Genomic DNA, 16550 nt, shown 5'->3' with positions numbered 1-16550 from the left:
GCAATAGTTGTAGAATATTGTATGAATAATTCATATGCTAACAAAATAATAATCTAAAAATTTATGTTTACCAAAATCCCAATGAAAATGAGAAACTTTTACTTACGTCACTCTGGGAAATTCATCTTCATCAATAACATCGTCTTCAGTGTCCATTTGCCCATTAGTGGAATTATTGGAAGGCAACACTTCGATGTTACGGGAACTGTTCACATTTGTATTTTGCCTATCATGTGAATTGCTACGAATGGGATTTAGTGAAGCAGCTGTCATAGGTTCAACTTTAGCTATCATTTTCGGAACTGGTTTCTTAGCCCTCTTTATCCTTTCTTCCAATAGAGACATGTCCTTGTCTGAAATCTAAAAAAAATTTTGTTCTTAAAAAAATCTATATACTCAAGATGTTTCCATTATCTACTTTCTAAATATCAGTTAACTGATTGTGAAGATAAATAATTAATTATGGAACGTAAAAAATCGGTTTGAAAATTAAAATTTATGCAAAAGTACCAACCTGTCCAACCATCTTAAACACTTTTTCACCAACAATATAATAGGCTTGAACAACACAATTCAATGCGGCATTTCGGACACTGTTATCTCTATCAGAAATCTGTTTTGCAACTTCTTTAAGACACACGGACGGAGATGGAACACAAACACCAATACTGATCTCAAATTGATAACTTCAAGTATGAAACAAATTAATATAAATGGAACAGTAACTACTTTAATAATTACCATAATGCCTACTGGTTAGTCAGATTATAAACAGCACCTGCAGAGATACATGAATCTAACAATACTAACTAAATTCGCTTTATATTTTCTACCTCCTTTAAAAAAATACTGAAGTCTTACAGAAGCTTGTTCTTTCCGAAAATTTGTTTATTTTTGCGGCGACCCTTTTGTTACTTGATTCCAAACTTCGTTCCACATTTGCAGTCTTTCTTTGTAATATTCCACACCTTTCGAATCCAAACCTTTGGAGGCAGACGTCTCAGTATCTGCTGTTACTTCGGCAAATTTCTCCGCTATAAATGTAGTTTACATTACTATTATATAGCTTATTTGTTTATTTGTGTGTTAAGCAATTAAATAATACACGCACGTACTTAAAGTATCCACAATTCTAGAATTTTAACTCCAGGTACAAAGAAAATAATCTCTTGTTGAATTAGGCAAATACTTACTTTCTTTTAAAGCTTTTCTTGCTTGTCCTATCTCTTTCAGACCATTGTTAACATAATCCTGAAGAATTTTACTCTCTTTCAGATACGGCTCGATCGATATTTCAGGATGTTGTTGAAGGAAATCATATAGAAGATTTAAGGCGTCTTTGGCGTCGCTCTTTTTAGCCATTTTTTCAAAAATCTCTTTCAAAGTCTTCTGAGCTGATCGAGACAAAGTGTCAGTCTTTACAGGTATTTGCTTAACTTCTTCTAGTTTTAAACTCTATAAAAAAAATTATTTAACGTGTTATAGTCTTAAATAGGACTCTTTCATAATATTAGTGTCCTACTTTATAATTACCTTAAGAAGTCTTAAAATGTAACTTTCTAATTCTGATTCGCTTGTATTGGGAACCTTTCCCAAATGCAACATTAACTGACCTCCTTTTGCCTTAGTCATCGAATGGACTATAGTTTTAATTGTCCTTAAAGGTGTGTCAGATGGTTTGGTTTTCCACCATGCGCTAGGGTAGTCTTTAAGGAAATTATGGATTTCCAATAAGATACTATCATAGTCTAGTTCTTCGGCCCATGTGGGCATGATTTTTATAACCCGCCACAAACACTTCATTACCAATTCAGTTTGCCTTGGCGATCCCTCAGACCTTATGCATTCATGTAGCAGTTGTATCAGAGCGCTTAAAAAAATACAAAATAAAATTATTAAAAAATATCCATAAATTCTTTTAAATAAATTTAAGTAAACTTTAAAAGTAGTATAAACAACATTTTTACTTACCAAATTGTATTGGAATGATCAGATCTTTCGATTATCTTAACACAGTGTACGTTCACAACCCTCACGAAAGCATCACCATCGTGACAACCTTCAAGCTTTGCATCCACAAGAAGCAATATAAGTCGCGTTAGAACTTCTTTTAATAAAGGAACTGACACTTTTGTACCTACATTCTTATTTTGATAAAACTAAAAAGTACATATGAATTTTTGTTTCTATTTTTGTCTAAACTACAATCAATAACAACTTACTGCGTCCAAAGCGGTTAATATCAATCTATACATCCTTGTCACCGATTCGTTACTTCTAGGATCTTCAGGAGCAATGATTCTCAATTGTGCTGCAATTCCAGACATAAAAGAATCTTCATATTCTGCCATTAACTGTCCCTTGTTTGAAATCAAAAGAGTTTGAAGATGATCCATTGCCTAAAAATAAAAACCTTAGAAAAAAAAAAAAAACAATGTGATTAAAAAAAAACACCTCAAACGCTGAAGCTCTATCGGTCGAACTCATTTGTTTAATCAGTTTTTCAAGCAAATAATCCCTGGATCCTCCTTGTCGAAGGGATGAAGCCGAACCAGAAAGAGGCGATTGATTAGGCAATATAGGGTTGGGCGCAGATAAAGGCATCACCCTGTGGAGAAGGCACAAGGTTAATCTATTTTTTAATTTTTAATTTATATAACTTACTTTACGCGGGCATCATCAATAGATGGAACTACAACCTCATCTTTCAAGAAATCGAGATCAAATTGGTACAATTGTAATTTAGGCATATCATACTTTATGCTGTCCAAACGTTTTAGAAGTTCGGGATCCAACTGGTAGGGTCCACTGTACTCGGTAATTTCTTGTTGAGGAGGTTGAGGCAATAAAGGCCTAAAAGATATTAAAATTGTTTTACAGATTAAAAATCCAAAACAAAATAAACATTTCGGTTTAGAAATGTAACTTTAGGATAAGCCGAATCCATGTGTAAGATAACTCCGATACCTCATTCGAGCAACAGTTGTAGAATATTGTATGAATAATTCATATGCTAACAAAATAATAATCTAAAAATTTATGTTTACCAAAATCCCAATGAAAATGAGAAACTTTTACTTACGTCACTCTGGGAAATTCATCTTCATCAATAACATCGTCTTCAGTGTCCATTTGCCCATTAGTGGAATTATTGGAAGGCAACACTTCGATGTTACGGGAACTGTTCACATTTGTATTTTGCCTATCATGTGAATTGCTACGAATGGGATTTAGTGAAGCAGCTGTCATAGGTTCAACTTTAGCTATCATTTTCGGAACTGGTTTCTTAGCCCTCTTTATCCTTTCTTCCAATAGAGACATGTCCTTGTCTGAAATCTAAAAAAAATTTTGTTCTTAAAAAAATCTATATACTCAAGATGTTTCCATTATCTACTTTCTAAATATCAGTTAACTGATTGTGAAGATAAATAATTAATTATGGAACGTAAAAAATCGGTTTGAAAATTAAAATTTATGCAAAAGTACCAACCTGTCCAACCATCTTAAACACTTTTTCACCAACAATATAATAGGCTTGAACAACACAATTCAATGCGGCATTTCGGACACTGTTATCTCTATCAGAAATCTGTTTTGCAACTTCTTTAAGACACACGGACGGAGATGGAACACAAACACCAATACCTACCACCAAAATAGTTTAAAAAATAATTTATTACGTTAATAAATTGAAAAAGTGTGATTTTTAAACGAAAGTTGCCGTTCAAATACGAATCGGTCAACCAAGTTTGATTTTATCAATTCTCAAGTTTAAAGATAAAAAAGTTATTTTTATCATAGATCACACCTTTAAAACAAAAAAAAAGAAATTAAAAAGTTATCAATACAGAACGGTCTCCTTTAACATATTGGATATTATTTAAATTAAATTATAAATTCAACAACTGCTTTATATTACCATAGTTTTCTATCAAAGACCCCATAATGTCCAAGCATTCAGTTCTCTGTCTGGCGTTTTTAGATTTCAGACCTTCCATGACATACGAAAACAATTTACTAACAGGAAAAATGTTACAAATTTGATTGAATAATGACCTAACTCCATTTCTTACAGCATCTTTAGGATCTCCTGTCTGCAAGATGCTTACGTTTATACATTTACGATAAAATAATTAAAATATAACCTTTAAACAAAGATATGGTATAAATGAAGAAGCCTCGCTTTCCAGCAGATGATATTTGTTTTCTATTAAGGCATTGAAAACAGAATGCAAGTATTCTAAAGCTTTCAATAAAACGGACGGGTTAGTGTCAAAAAAGCGTAAGGTAACCCACTTCAATATCAAGTCTAAATTAGAAATCAAAGCCTGGATATTGTCTGGAAGTGCTTCCATTAATGAATCAATTGCTTTTAAGTGATATCTGAATAAGAAAAATACTATTGTATTAACAGTAAAAACGAAAACAAAGAAGCTTTTACCTAAAATCTGAATGAAACATATTAGCAATCAAATTCCTGTTAATATTGGCGTTAGTCATTTGTTCTTTTAAAAGTTCAACAAATTCTTCCCTAGGCGTAGTGAAGTTCCATTTGAGAACTTTGAGTTTTGATTCATCTATTGTTCTTTGATGTTTCATATTGTTAACAGTCAGTAAAGGAGACGTATCCACCTCTTCTTCCTTTTTACGAACAGGAGCAGATTTTGGAACAACTACTGGACCCTAAATGATTTATTACTTTCAAATTAATTATTTTGAATTTTATGAACTTTTTACCTTAGCTTTAGTACCAGGTTTTACAATTGTAGCTGATTTCGTACCCCTAACGACCTTATTTTCTTTCTCCTCAGACGCCTTCGCTTTTGGAAGAGGCTTAATGGGAAGATTTGGCCTTGCTTTATCTAAGGCGGCCACAATAGTCGTCTTCGAACCAGGCTTAAAACATGGATCAAACCCAAAACTAACAAAACAGCTAAAAAATTTATAGATTTACCTTGAGTTTATCACTTTGCCTCAACATCGAATCGTATCCTAAATGTATCATGAAGCCAAAGACTGCTTCGTGGGCGTTTTTTCTCACATCCGCATTCCGATCTTCCAAATTTGAATAAAGGTGTGGAATGCAAGCATGAAGTTCTTCCTTAGGTAAGGATTTCACTTGACAAAGAAAAGTTTTTTATATTTATCTATTTGTATCTTTTTTCACAAAGTACTCACTTTTTGGCAATTTCTCAGCTAGCCAATTCCACAATTCAGTTCGTAGAGTTGGAGAACCAATTTTTAACGCGTCTGCAATCATTTCAGCTTCAAAAAATTCTTTGTAGGCACACAGTTCTCCATAGGTGTTCATACAATTAATACAGCCAGATCTAATCCAAGCTTTACTGTCACCAAGGCCTAAAAAATTAAAACATACTAATAAAATCTTATTTTCTTTCTTAAAATAACTCAACACCAAGTTCAACGGTTACATAACTAACTAACTATAATAAAAGAATATCTCAGTCATCATCTAAGGTCTTCAGTCCAAGGACATCTTCCCATCATAAGTTAATCTTCGCATACCCCTCCCCATCCTTACTCCTGTTTCTGCTTCTAATAGATATAACTAATCCTTCTTGTCTCAGAAGGTATCCTCCCAACCTATCCCGCCTATTCTTTATTGATTTCCAAAACGCTCACTGTCTTATTCTTTCTAACAACTCATACTTTTTAAACCTTTTCAATCCACATTTTTACATCCTATAAATTTTTTTTTCTCACGTACATTTATAAAATAAAAATTTCCAAATTAAGTCATCGCAAACACAAAAGAGACTTCTTTTTGTTATTTTGTTATCTAACTTCTTAAATAAATTAATTTAAATATAATGAATACTTACCTTGCAGAAATCCTGGCAAAAATACCCTTATGTACTGTTTGCATGGTTGTCCCATAGAATTAGCAATGCTTTCACAAATGCCTAAAGCAGCCTGAGCTATCTTAGTATTGCTGTCAACTAGGCGTAAAGCAAGAGCCTGTGGTAAATCCCCAATGTTGGGCTTAATCAATTTCGCCTCTTGTATAATAGTATTAACTTTGACAAGTGCTTCATTCCTCACTTTCCAATTTTTATCTGACATCTCAGTTATTAGAGCTTCGGTGATTTGTGAACTTATATCAACGCGTGGAAGTAGGTCTTGGATGTTAATTTCCCCGTCTGCACACGCACCTTCAGTCTCGATCTCTTCAGTATCACCACCTAATGATTCCGTCGTTGGAGACTTTTTAAGGCCTTAAAAAAATGTCAAGATGCACTTCTTTCTACATATATGTAGTTTATAATTTGGAATAGAAATTTCTGTTTAATAGCTATTAAACTGTATTAGGAATCGTATACTTAAAATTCTGTCTAATTGTAAAAAAAATTTAAAGTATCGTAATGGACTAATAATTTATTTTTATTGTATAAATAAATATGTTTATTTATATTGACAATTTTTTTTTCACGATCTAAAACCCCAGATTTTTAGTATCATTAAAACAATGATGCTTCCTAGACAATGACACAAGTCAAAAACTCTTCGGGGATGAGGTATCAGGGCATTTGTAGGGTAAAGGGAATTTCGGGAATTAAATCGTTTGATTCACTGGAAGGCGTATAACTAAAAACGTACACAATAAAACTGGAGGGGCTCTTAAAGTGAAACTTTGGTTTACTTACCTCGCGTGGGAGCCGGTGGTTTTTCATTTTCGTATTTTGAAAACTCAGCGTTGATCTGTTCCAATAGAGCGGGTTTTTCATTTTCAAAAAACATGTGTAACATCGGTCCCAGATATAAATATAGAGTACCAAGGAAATTAATTGCAGATAATCGGACAGCAGGGTTTGTGGAACCCAAAGCTTTTTTTGAATTTTCTATTAGATTCTTAACGTTCATATTCCTATCAAGTAATTTTTAAATGAAATTAATAACGCTCAAGTAAATAAAATTAAAACCTAGACGTACCCCAAACCAAATTCTTTTATTGCTCCAGACAACCAAGCAAGACTTTCTTGCATAACTTTAGGACTTTTTTGACTAAAAGCGAAATCCATTACATTTTCTGCCACAAATTCCAGTTTTGTAGCCTCTGCAATAGCTGTCAATGTTTCAGCAGCTGTAGTTCCATTCTTTGAATCGCCCAATTTGTCTGCGATTTCAGAAATACAAGCATTTCCTGTAGTTCTAGAAATGAAATGATTGTGTATTAGCAGCTCGAATAAGTTAACAATTTTTTCCGTATACTCACGTAGAAAATTTGCAATTTTCTGCCAAATATTTTATAATATCTAATCGTGCCTTCAGCACTTGGAAATTCGTATCTTTTAATCCAGGTTTTCTCTTGATAACCTTGACAAAAGCTTGGGTAGGAACTTCGGCAGATTCCATCATTTGTATTTTATTAGCCATATTCTCAATAGCACCAAGTCTAAAATAAATAACCCTTTTCAATAAATAAGAGAAAAAAAAAATAATCAGATTGAACCTAATTTTCCAATTAGTGTCAATGAGGCCGTTCATAATTTCATCAGTCAATAAATCTGTTGATATTTCAACTGCTTCTTCTTCACTTATTTCGTTTTCTCTAGCACGTTCTGGAGTAGCTTTACCCTTACTTTTAATTATTGTTGTGGTTCCTGAACACACTGCAGATGCAACACGCTTCTTTGCTGTTAACGTAATAAAGTAAAATACCTTTAAAAAGTTACTCATACCTATAATTCACAACAATTTACTACAGATTTAAATTATTTAACAAATTTTATTTGATTTCATTTTTTAATAAATTGATTATCTAAAACTCAAACTATTATACAATGTTTTAATTGATTTTCTTTTTAGATGAGATGCATGCATACTTCTGCAGCTCAAAATCAAATAAATTATGTGTAATTTATATATAAAATAATGAGAAAAAAAGGAAAGAACAGATAAGTATTAAAATGAGTCCTACTTTTTACAATAGTGGCTGTCCCTGAAGATGGCACTGATGATGAACTTTTTTGTGTTGCTAAAATGATATTTACAATGAAAATTAAGTAGAATACATATATCGGAAAATTTACGTTATGAAAGCAAAGTCACACAATACATTACTGAAAAGTAATGTGTCAAGCTTAATGGGACATAATAATGAACACAAGTTGAATATCAGTAAATTAACAGCATAAACCCAACAATATAACGAAGTACAGTTTTAATACTAAAGCTTTAAAATCTATAAACATAAGCATGACATATTAAATTTAATTTTAAATGGCAAGCTTTTAGAAATCTTACTTTGTACAGATTTCTTAGGTACAGTCTTGTTACTTTCATTAGACCCGCTTATTTTAGGAGGAGCAGTAGCGGCACGTCCTTTTTTTACTGCAGGAGTTTTCACAAGTATTACAGCTTTATCACTGAACTCCTTTATTTTCATCATTTTCAAATTATCTTTCTCTAATTCCGTCAAAAACGGACCCAGAGCTTTCTCACCAACCAATTTCATAAGAATACCTAATGCTTCAGCTGAACTGTCTCTAACAGTTGGATCTAAAAAATAGCCCATCTTACTTTACAAGTCCCTTATAAGAAAATAATTGCTTCACTTACCTGGTTCATTGATGTTTTTAATTAAACCACTACTGTATGCTTTTAGTAATTTCTTATTTAGAGCTGTAGGCTGTGTTTTTGCAAAAGCTCTAGCCAAAAATAAGGCTGTTTCAGATTTTACCGCAGGATTTTTATTGTTCAAAATTTCAATTACATCCTCAAAAATAGCTTCGATTGTTGTCTACAAAAATTGTAATGTAATTTATTTAATACATAGATGTGTACTACTTCTGTTGTGCAATTATAAAGGACCTTGTTTGTTAATTTTCTATACATAAATAATAAATAAAATACATATGATAAACATTTCACTACATTATTCCACTTTAATTTATCTTTTCAAAATTTAAGAGAAACATGTTACATACCGACAAATATATGGCATCAACAGCTTCTCTAATAGCAACTACTACAGTTTGCTTCTTTTCTTTAAACTTTTCTAAAAGAGCTGGTAAACACACACCGGCATAAGTTTGAAACCGTTTTTTTAATCCATTCGCAAGACCACCCAAACATTTAGTGCCAACAGTAACTACAACTACATTACTATCCTTTTGCACTATCTGTAATATATTGTAGTAATTAAATAGGCACCACATCACTTGTTTTATATAAAATCAAAAAAATTCGAGACAAGTTTTGATGTTTTCACAAACAGGTGAAACAGTAGTTTACAGATTCATAAAAAACTTGCACCAATTACTATTACCTTTTTTAGACTTCTTACTAGGTCACCATAGTCTCCATTTTCTAATTTGGGCGTTTTTAAAAGGTTTTCCAACAGTTCTAACATTTCCTTTCTCTCCTGCCATTTTTTTGACTCAAGTTGCTCATAAAAGTTTTTAGGTAACTTTGAAAGAATATCAACTGGATCTGCAAGATCATAAGCGTCAATGGGCACAGCAGCATTTGTTTCATCTTGTGGCTCTTCATCTAAAACAGTAATTTCTTTTATTAACAACCTTTCAATGTTCAATATATTTTTACCATCATCTTCAACTGCTTCTGCTGCTAATTTACTCTGCTTTTCTTGCTGTGACCTTAAATATCTCGTTGGTGACACCTTCTGCCCTTCAATTTTTGTAAATTCAGCTTCCAACTCTGTTATTTGAACAGCTTGCAAGCCAGTTAGTTGAGATCTAAATTTTTAAAATAAAAGTAAGATGTTAATTTAAAGGGAGTTTTTCTTTATCTACATTTCAAGATATAAAAGTATTAAATAAACTTACTTAAGAGCAGGTCCGATCCATCGGTAAATTTCAACAACCATTCCTTTGGCTTCATCTCTAACATTTTTATCTCTATCAGCAAATAAAGTCGGAATCTTTTTAATAGCTGGCTTGACATTTATAACTTTAGATCCAAATTCTCTCAAAGATACTGTTAAGGCATTTACACAAGCTGCAACTATCTTGGGATTTTTTTGTTCAGTTCCTTTAATTAGTTCTTCTACCACAGCCTCTTGCTTTTCAATTTCAACAAACATAAGAGTAACTTGTAATGCCAGCTCTTTAGTTTTTATTTTTTGTGCTGCCATACACTTTGTGACAACTCCTGACATCACTTCTCCAACAGTTTTCCCTGCATGTGCGTAATTCTCAACATAGGCAAGTGTGGCCTCCAATCCTTTTTCTTGGCTGGCAGCATTGCTATCAGTTACAAATTTTTTGATAAGACCAAGATATTTTGCAAATTCAGGTGACTTTTCGTCGTCTATCTGTTTGAATAATTTTGTCACTTCCTCATAACCATTAATTCTAGCTTTCCAAGATTTATGAACACATCTATCTTCAATAGGCAATTTTTTCCATTCATCATCTTCCATTTCCTTTAGGATTAATATTATGTCCCCTTAAAAAATGTAAAAATAAAATTCCTAATGAAATAAATACCGTAGTTATATTGTTCTAATCGATAAAAATTTTCGAGTTTCGTATTTAAAAGAGTACGGAAAACTTAAACAAAATTCTATCTTACCTTAATTTAATATGAATGAAATAGCTCCTGCAACCTCAAATTTAAAAGAAATAACAATTACTTTACAACAAATTTACAATTTTTCAGGTGGTCACCTAAAATACTGCAATGGCAGTTATACAGTTAGTCACCAGTATATATATTCGTTTTTGAAATGTCCCCAAAGTAATTAATTAAATACACGGTGCCTGGAATAAATTCACATTTCCTTAATTTAGGGCAAATTTCTAACATCTGAAGAAAGCAAATCACAATTCAAAAGATTAAGACCACAACCGATATACTTGCAATTTGCAATAAAAAAAATTGAAATGTGCGGAATAAATCAACAAGCAATTAAAATACGACCTTATTGCGCATGTCAAAACCTAGCAATTGATTTGAATTGAAAAGGTAAATAATTCATGAATTTTTGATTATCAACAATAGTAGCATACATGTATAATTGGTGTAAAAAAATTTTCATTCTTTATTTTATATTTCCCTATCATATGCGGTAAATATATAATAGTTGCAATAGTTTTTTGTTAACTACTGATAAAACAACTTAACGAGATTTTTACCCTTTTTTGTTGTTATTTACTAATTTTTGTACCCTAACTAAACAATAATACTTTTACGTAAATAGAAATAATAACACGTGAATATCATATTTACCGTTTTTACGCTTTGTGGGTTTGTAGGTATAGTACGACAGAATACGGTAAACAGCAAAAAATATTAATTATATTTATACAAATAGCCAAAGATGTTAAATTAAATCTAATGTTAACTGTTTATTTTATATTAAAAACACATGCACTTTTCAGGCTTTTATTCCNAAATATTATACATCGAAGAAATAATAATAATTACCAATTTTATTATAGCCTAAATGCAACGAATTTTATTGCCTTGCACTACATAAGAAAATTTAAAACGGTAAAATAACGATCCGTGAATGTTATATATAAAAATAATGATCAAGATATATAACGTTAAAATAAACAGAAAAACTGATATTTAAATCTATAATAACATGATCTGATAATTTAAAGAAAACAGTAATATCACCTGATTTAGATACTAATTATTTCACTTGAGTCTTTAAGTGCTGCAAAAATTCATGATATGACAAAGCATTTTCTACTCTATCTTCTAAGAGGCGTTCTATAAATAAATGTCTATTAGGACTATTGTCCTTTATTACTTGCAATACAACGGGAAATGGCTTTTCATCGTTTAAATAATTAATAAACATATTCAGTCGTTGACTTCGCGGATTGTCCCACAAAGGTAATTCGCATATTTCGTCAGAAATTGCATTATAATCAGACACTCCAAAAATCGATGCTAGAAAATCAATTGAAATCGACGGACCTATATACAAAATCATACTATCGCCCTGATCCATCAAGTATGCACCTTTGCTATCCAAACTTCTAGCGCTCAACTGCAAACGAAGTGGTTGTGGCACTTCTTCACCTTCCTGATTTTTTGTTACTTCTTGTTCTTCTAAATTATGAACAGGATAAAGATCAGGATAGATCTGTTGAATTAACAAATATAAAGGCAGCGATTTCATATCACACATTGCCTTGATCCTGTCATCCAATCTTGTAGCCGTTCCTGTTCTAAAAGCCGGATGTTTCAATAAAGCCGAAATATATAAAGGTAATAATTTCAAGCAGTTTGGCGCAAGCAATCCTGAAGAATTATTATCCACGTTCAAACTTAACCGGTAGCTTGCTAAAACATCTATGGCAACATTCAAAAATGCTTCTCTAGCATCAGATAGACTAGATTGTAAAGAACGATCAACTGCCATTTTAGAAAGAAGGCCTACAATACACTGTTGGTCGGCAGAATTGATAATATCAGTTAAAGTAGAGGCGACAGGAATACACAATGTATGTACGCGAATGCGTCGTTCCCCTTTGCTCGAAGTATACAAAAGAGCAGCTTGGAAACAGACAGTTTGCAGCTCAGATAAGCTTTCTTCAATTGCAATCTGCATCCCAAAACCAGCATCTGGATTCACGTTGGGCAAAGATAAAAGATCTGTAGAACGAACAAAGAAGTTCCCATGAAACGTATGTATTGTTAAACCTCGAGTGCACCTAATTCTCATAACTGCCTCAAATCCTATTTTCCTCGTTAAATATCGTTTCAAACATCTTTCGAATTTTTCGTTGTCGACAAGTCGACTTACGTTAAATAACGGAAAATGGTATATAGAGCCTCCACTAAATCTGCTTATTCCTGATATTGTTGCCAGGTCAATGTATTGCGAATTAATTATAAATAAGTCAACAGCAATTTGCTGACCACTACATTCCAAAGCTAATCTTTTATAAAAATCATTAGCAGGATTTAGATGTTGCACATCAGCTGCTGACCTTTTATTTGGATCTTCGCGAGGTGAAAGAGCACCTGGGCCCTTATTAGGTAAAGCTGCTTGAAATACTGTCACGCGACCTCCAGTGGGTCCTATCAATTTATGTGCTGCTTGCAACGCAGCTCCAAGAGCAGAATGACTATCGTAACTGTTCTTGAAACGATTAGGAAGTTGCGTCAGTAAGTCTAATATGAGCTCTTTCCTTTCACTCAAATTGACTAAAAGATTGTCAGGACAAGGAAGAAACACATCATCAATGTCAAGAACAGTCATTTCGTGGGGTTGATTTAGACCATCGGCCAGTGAATAAAAGTGTAATGCGGAATTATAAGCTAAAACTCCTATTTGAGTTCTTGCATCGCCAGGTAGACTGGACAAATTACTAGCAAGAACAGTGCACAATGTTTGCAAATAACCACTATCTACTGCAGCTTTAGAAACATCTATTAAAAATAAATAGACAGCAGGTTGTGGGGGGCGAAGCATGTATTCAGAAGGAGCAATGTATTCTATGGTACTGGACTTTATTTCCGGTCTTCTCGATGGATCACCATATGTCTTACTTACAGGATCGTATTGAAATTCCTCTGGTAATTCGTTTAAGCGATAACACAAATTACATTTCCACCTCTTTGCATCCACAAAAAAAACAAACGGATTTATATATGTTCTACATGCTCGACATCTAACTATGGTACTACATTGAATAACAGGAAGGTGTTCTAAATCTTTAAAAGGGTGAATTAAAATGCCGAAAGGAAGACGGGACTTTTGTAATAGTGAATTACTTTCGGGTATTTTAGTTATGGTACATCGGAATATATCTGGGCTACAATTTGCTGCATCTAGAAAATCTTGACCCAAAGATACTTTGGGTGGCTCTATTTTAGTCTGAGGCAATATATTCGGAGTTTGTAACAGATCGACATTTTCATGGCCCCATAATTTATTAAATCCTTGGGTAATGCTCAAACTTGGATAATTCTGACTTATAGGAACTCTCTGCTGGTTATATTGAGTAGGGGGAGTGTTATAATTAAATTTAGCTTGTGAAGCAGGAGCATTTGAATTCAGTGGAATTGGAATATTTTGAGCTGGTTCAAGATGTGATGTAAAATTCGGTTGTAACGGTTGACCAGGTGGTGGTACCGGATAATTTGTGTCTGATATTTTTTGTCCTACTTGAGTAGGATACCTGTTTGGTCTTGATTGGTATCTGCTTTGCATTTGTGGAACTGAAGAAATTTGTTGTGTGGGACTAAAAGACGGTAGAGCATTTTGTTGAGAATTAATAGGGAAAATATTTTGGGATGGTAATGAATTTTGTTGAAGGCTACGTGGTGGGATTACAGAGCTTTGTTGCATGCCTGCAGGTATACTCATTGTACCTTGTATTTTGGAGACAGGTGGTAAAACAGAATTATATGATATATTTCCCGTACTAATATTTGCATTTGAATGTAAATTCTGTGGGGGAATTACAGTCATAAATGGTACTGCTTGTGACTGGATTGCATTTCTTGAAGATGCAAGAGGTTCAGTATATCCAGGAGTCCATTGCTGTGTCTTCACAGGTGGGGGCTGGTTAGGTGATGAAATAATTGTTTGTGGAAGAAATGAATTAGGGGGCACACTGGCTGAAGGTAATAATATAGGCTGAATATTTTTATTGAAACTTGAACTTGACTGTGTTGGAACATCACGCGACGCAAATGAAAAATTTTGACCACTACTAGCTTGAACACCAGGTGGGTTACTTGGAAATTTTAGTTTATTTCCATCAATTGGGAAAATAGATTGGGAACTTGTAGGAATAACTTTTTGTTCCAGTACCTGAAATCCTGAATAAATTTCCTTGTGTGTGTTTTCATTGTTTGAGTTTTGTTTGTCTTTTGTCTGCAAACCTTCAGCAGTTTTTGAATTTATTGTTGGCACATAGTTGGCATTTTCACTATTATTGTTCAGAGGCACATTTTTGAAATTATCATCAGCTTCAATATTTTCCAGTTTTAAAGAACTCTGCTTTGATGAAACAGTACTTATTGGAGAAAATGCACTATTAGAGTTAAATTTGCTAGGACCATCACTTTTCAAATTACCATCATTTTTTAAGTCAACACCAACTGGAGTTGAAGTACTAAATGTTGGCTTTGGACTTCCACTAGGAGTCACTTGTTGCATACAAGTTGCAGTAACTGAGAGTTTGCTATAGTTTTGAGCTAAATTATTAATATTGGGATTCTGATTTCTAACTGGTGGTAATTGTGACAATGGAATACTTGTCCTAGGTGGTAGTTGTGATGCTGGAATTTGCATTATACCTGGGGATGATCCTCTTGATGTACTAGAAGAACCAAGCCCATTTAGTGCTGAAGGTAACACATCTTGTTTTAGAATACCATCCATTTGAGGTGGTATACCATTTGGTAGAGGTTGATTTGTATTCAGACGAGACATGTTCTTCCACTAAAATTACAACCAGTTATTTTTGGATTAAAAAATACGTAATTAAAAACAAACAAAATAATACAATTATTGTAAAATACGTACTATTAATTAGTAATGGTAATTGCTATAAGATAAAAAAATTACAAACTATCCACTGCCTACACACTACCAAACAATGAATAAAAATAAATATCTGATTTACCTGTTGATACGCTGCACTGCAATCGTAACTTTTGTTTAATTCAGTACATTTTTTACATTTTTAATTGCACTATCTAATAATTTTTAAGTTCTCACTTGTCATTGTCAACCTTTTTTTTGTCAATCTACGTGGCTGAAAGATTACCAGTGCCCTCTAGTGGCCTAGTGCTCAAATGCATAAAAAATTACATTTAAACCAGTGTTGGCTTTTACATTTTTATATATTAGTTTTTTTATTTTATTTAGAATCTAATTTACAAAGAATTACAGAAATTCTTCAGAAGTAAAGCAAAATTATCTGTGCGTGGATCCAGTTGACAAATTACTTCAATAACTTCACAAGTAATTTAATTTTAAGAAGTTTGGAGCAGACAAATAAAAAATTAAATTTGTTTTTTTATTAATTTTTATTAACTAAAAAAGAAATAAGAACGTTAGTTCAACTATTTGTACAATACAATAATTCATTTTGGGACTCATAATAAAGTATTTAAAAAATGCGCTCTATTTATTTGGTGAAAAAATGTTTTGATATTTTAGTTTTGTTCGGTATTCACCGTATAAAATTAAGTTTTATGTTTATCTATTGTTAGAAGTAAAGTTTTGTTAAATTGTAAATGTTTAATTAGCGTGGCAACCCCTGTCAGTATTAACCTTTTAATTTATAGTATGTGTAAATAATGCCTCTTGTTCGTAAATTTTAACCTTTTTTTATGATATTCGTTATTTTTAGTTTCTTTGTAAGTTTCATGTTTAGATAGATTTATAGCTCTTTTGTGTAATATGTTTGGACCCTTTAGTGGCATTTTTGCTAGGCTAGGATTAGTACTATTGAATTTAAATTTATTGTTTTATTAGGGTAGCTAGAAAATAAGAAGCACGCTTTCTAGTGCCATTATTTGTTTATATTGTATATTTTCGTCGAGTCAGTTTTAAGAGAAAGTTTTTTGTTTTGTATGCTCGACTT

General features: G+C 32.6%; 3 protein-coding genes across 4 annotated transcripts; all 3 read right to left on the bottom strand.

Annotated features, from left to right (window-relative positions):
• Positions 1-77: 77 nt before the first annotated feature.
• LOC112905192 (cytoskeleton-associated protein 5-like) lies at positions 78-668 on the bottom strand. The gene is made up of 2 exons (XM_025977135.1): positions 515-668; positions 78-360 (listed from the first exon to the last, which is right to left on the bottom strand). Exons 1-2 carry the CDS (start codon positions 524-526, stop codon positions 103-105), a joined length of 270 nt encoding a protein of 89 aa, XP_025832920.1. The 5' UTR covers positions 527-668; the 3' UTR covers positions 78-102.
• LOC108738168 (protein mini spindles) lies at positions 663-10905 on the bottom strand. Of its 2 annotated transcripts, XM_018471440.1 has the most exons (28): positions 10558-10905; positions 9810-10431; positions 9568-9719; positions 9290-9513; positions 8949-9143; positions 8581-8761; positions 8266-8520; positions 7940-7996; positions 7472-7655; positions 7235-7414; positions 6952-7170; positions 6666-6886; positions 5844-6236; positions 5179-5358; positions 4955-5118; positions 4738-4896; positions 4442-4683; positions 4146-4383; positions 3920-4094; positions 3491-3645; positions 3083-3336; positions 2665-2853; positions 2455-2608; positions 2223-2399; positions 1972-2159; positions 1534-1870; positions 1194-1455; positions 663-1034 (listed from the first exon to the last, which is right to left on the bottom strand). In XM_018471440.1, exons 2-28 carry the CDS (start codon positions 10403-10405, stop codon positions 889-891), a joined length of 5877 nt encoding a protein of 1958 aa, XP_018326942.1. In that variant the 5' UTR covers positions 10406-10431; positions 10558-10905; the 3' UTR covers positions 663-888. The 2 variants fall into 2 exon arrangements, with proteins under 2 accessions (XP_018326942.1, XP_025832919.1); XM_025977134.1 differs by having other exon boundaries at positions 9290-9719.
• Positions 10906-11384: 479 nt separating this feature from the next.
• On the bottom strand, positions 11385-15723 carry LOC108738170 (protein transport protein Sec24A). Its single transcript, XM_018471442.2, has 2 exons — positions 15585-15723; positions 11385-15400 (listed from the first exon to the last, which is right to left on the bottom strand). Exon 2 carries the CDS (start codon positions 15389-15391, stop codon positions 11627-11629), a length of 3765 nt encoding a protein of 1254 aa, XP_018326944.1. The 5' UTR covers positions 15392-15400; positions 15585-15723; the 3' UTR covers positions 11385-11626.
• Positions 15724-16550: the final 827 nt, after the last annotated feature.

The sequence above is a fragment of the Agrilus planipennis genome, unplaced genomic scaffold, assembly GCF_000699045.2.
Source record: "Agrilus planipennis isolate EAB-ADULT unplaced genomic scaffold, Apla_2.0 scaffold209, whole genome shotgun sequence".
Lineage (NCBI taxonomy): Eukaryota > Metazoa > Arthropoda > Insecta > Coleoptera > Buprestidae > Agrilus > Agrilus planipennis.
Note: the sequence above shows the minus strand (reverse complement) of the source record. Positions and strands in the feature narration are given on the sequence as shown.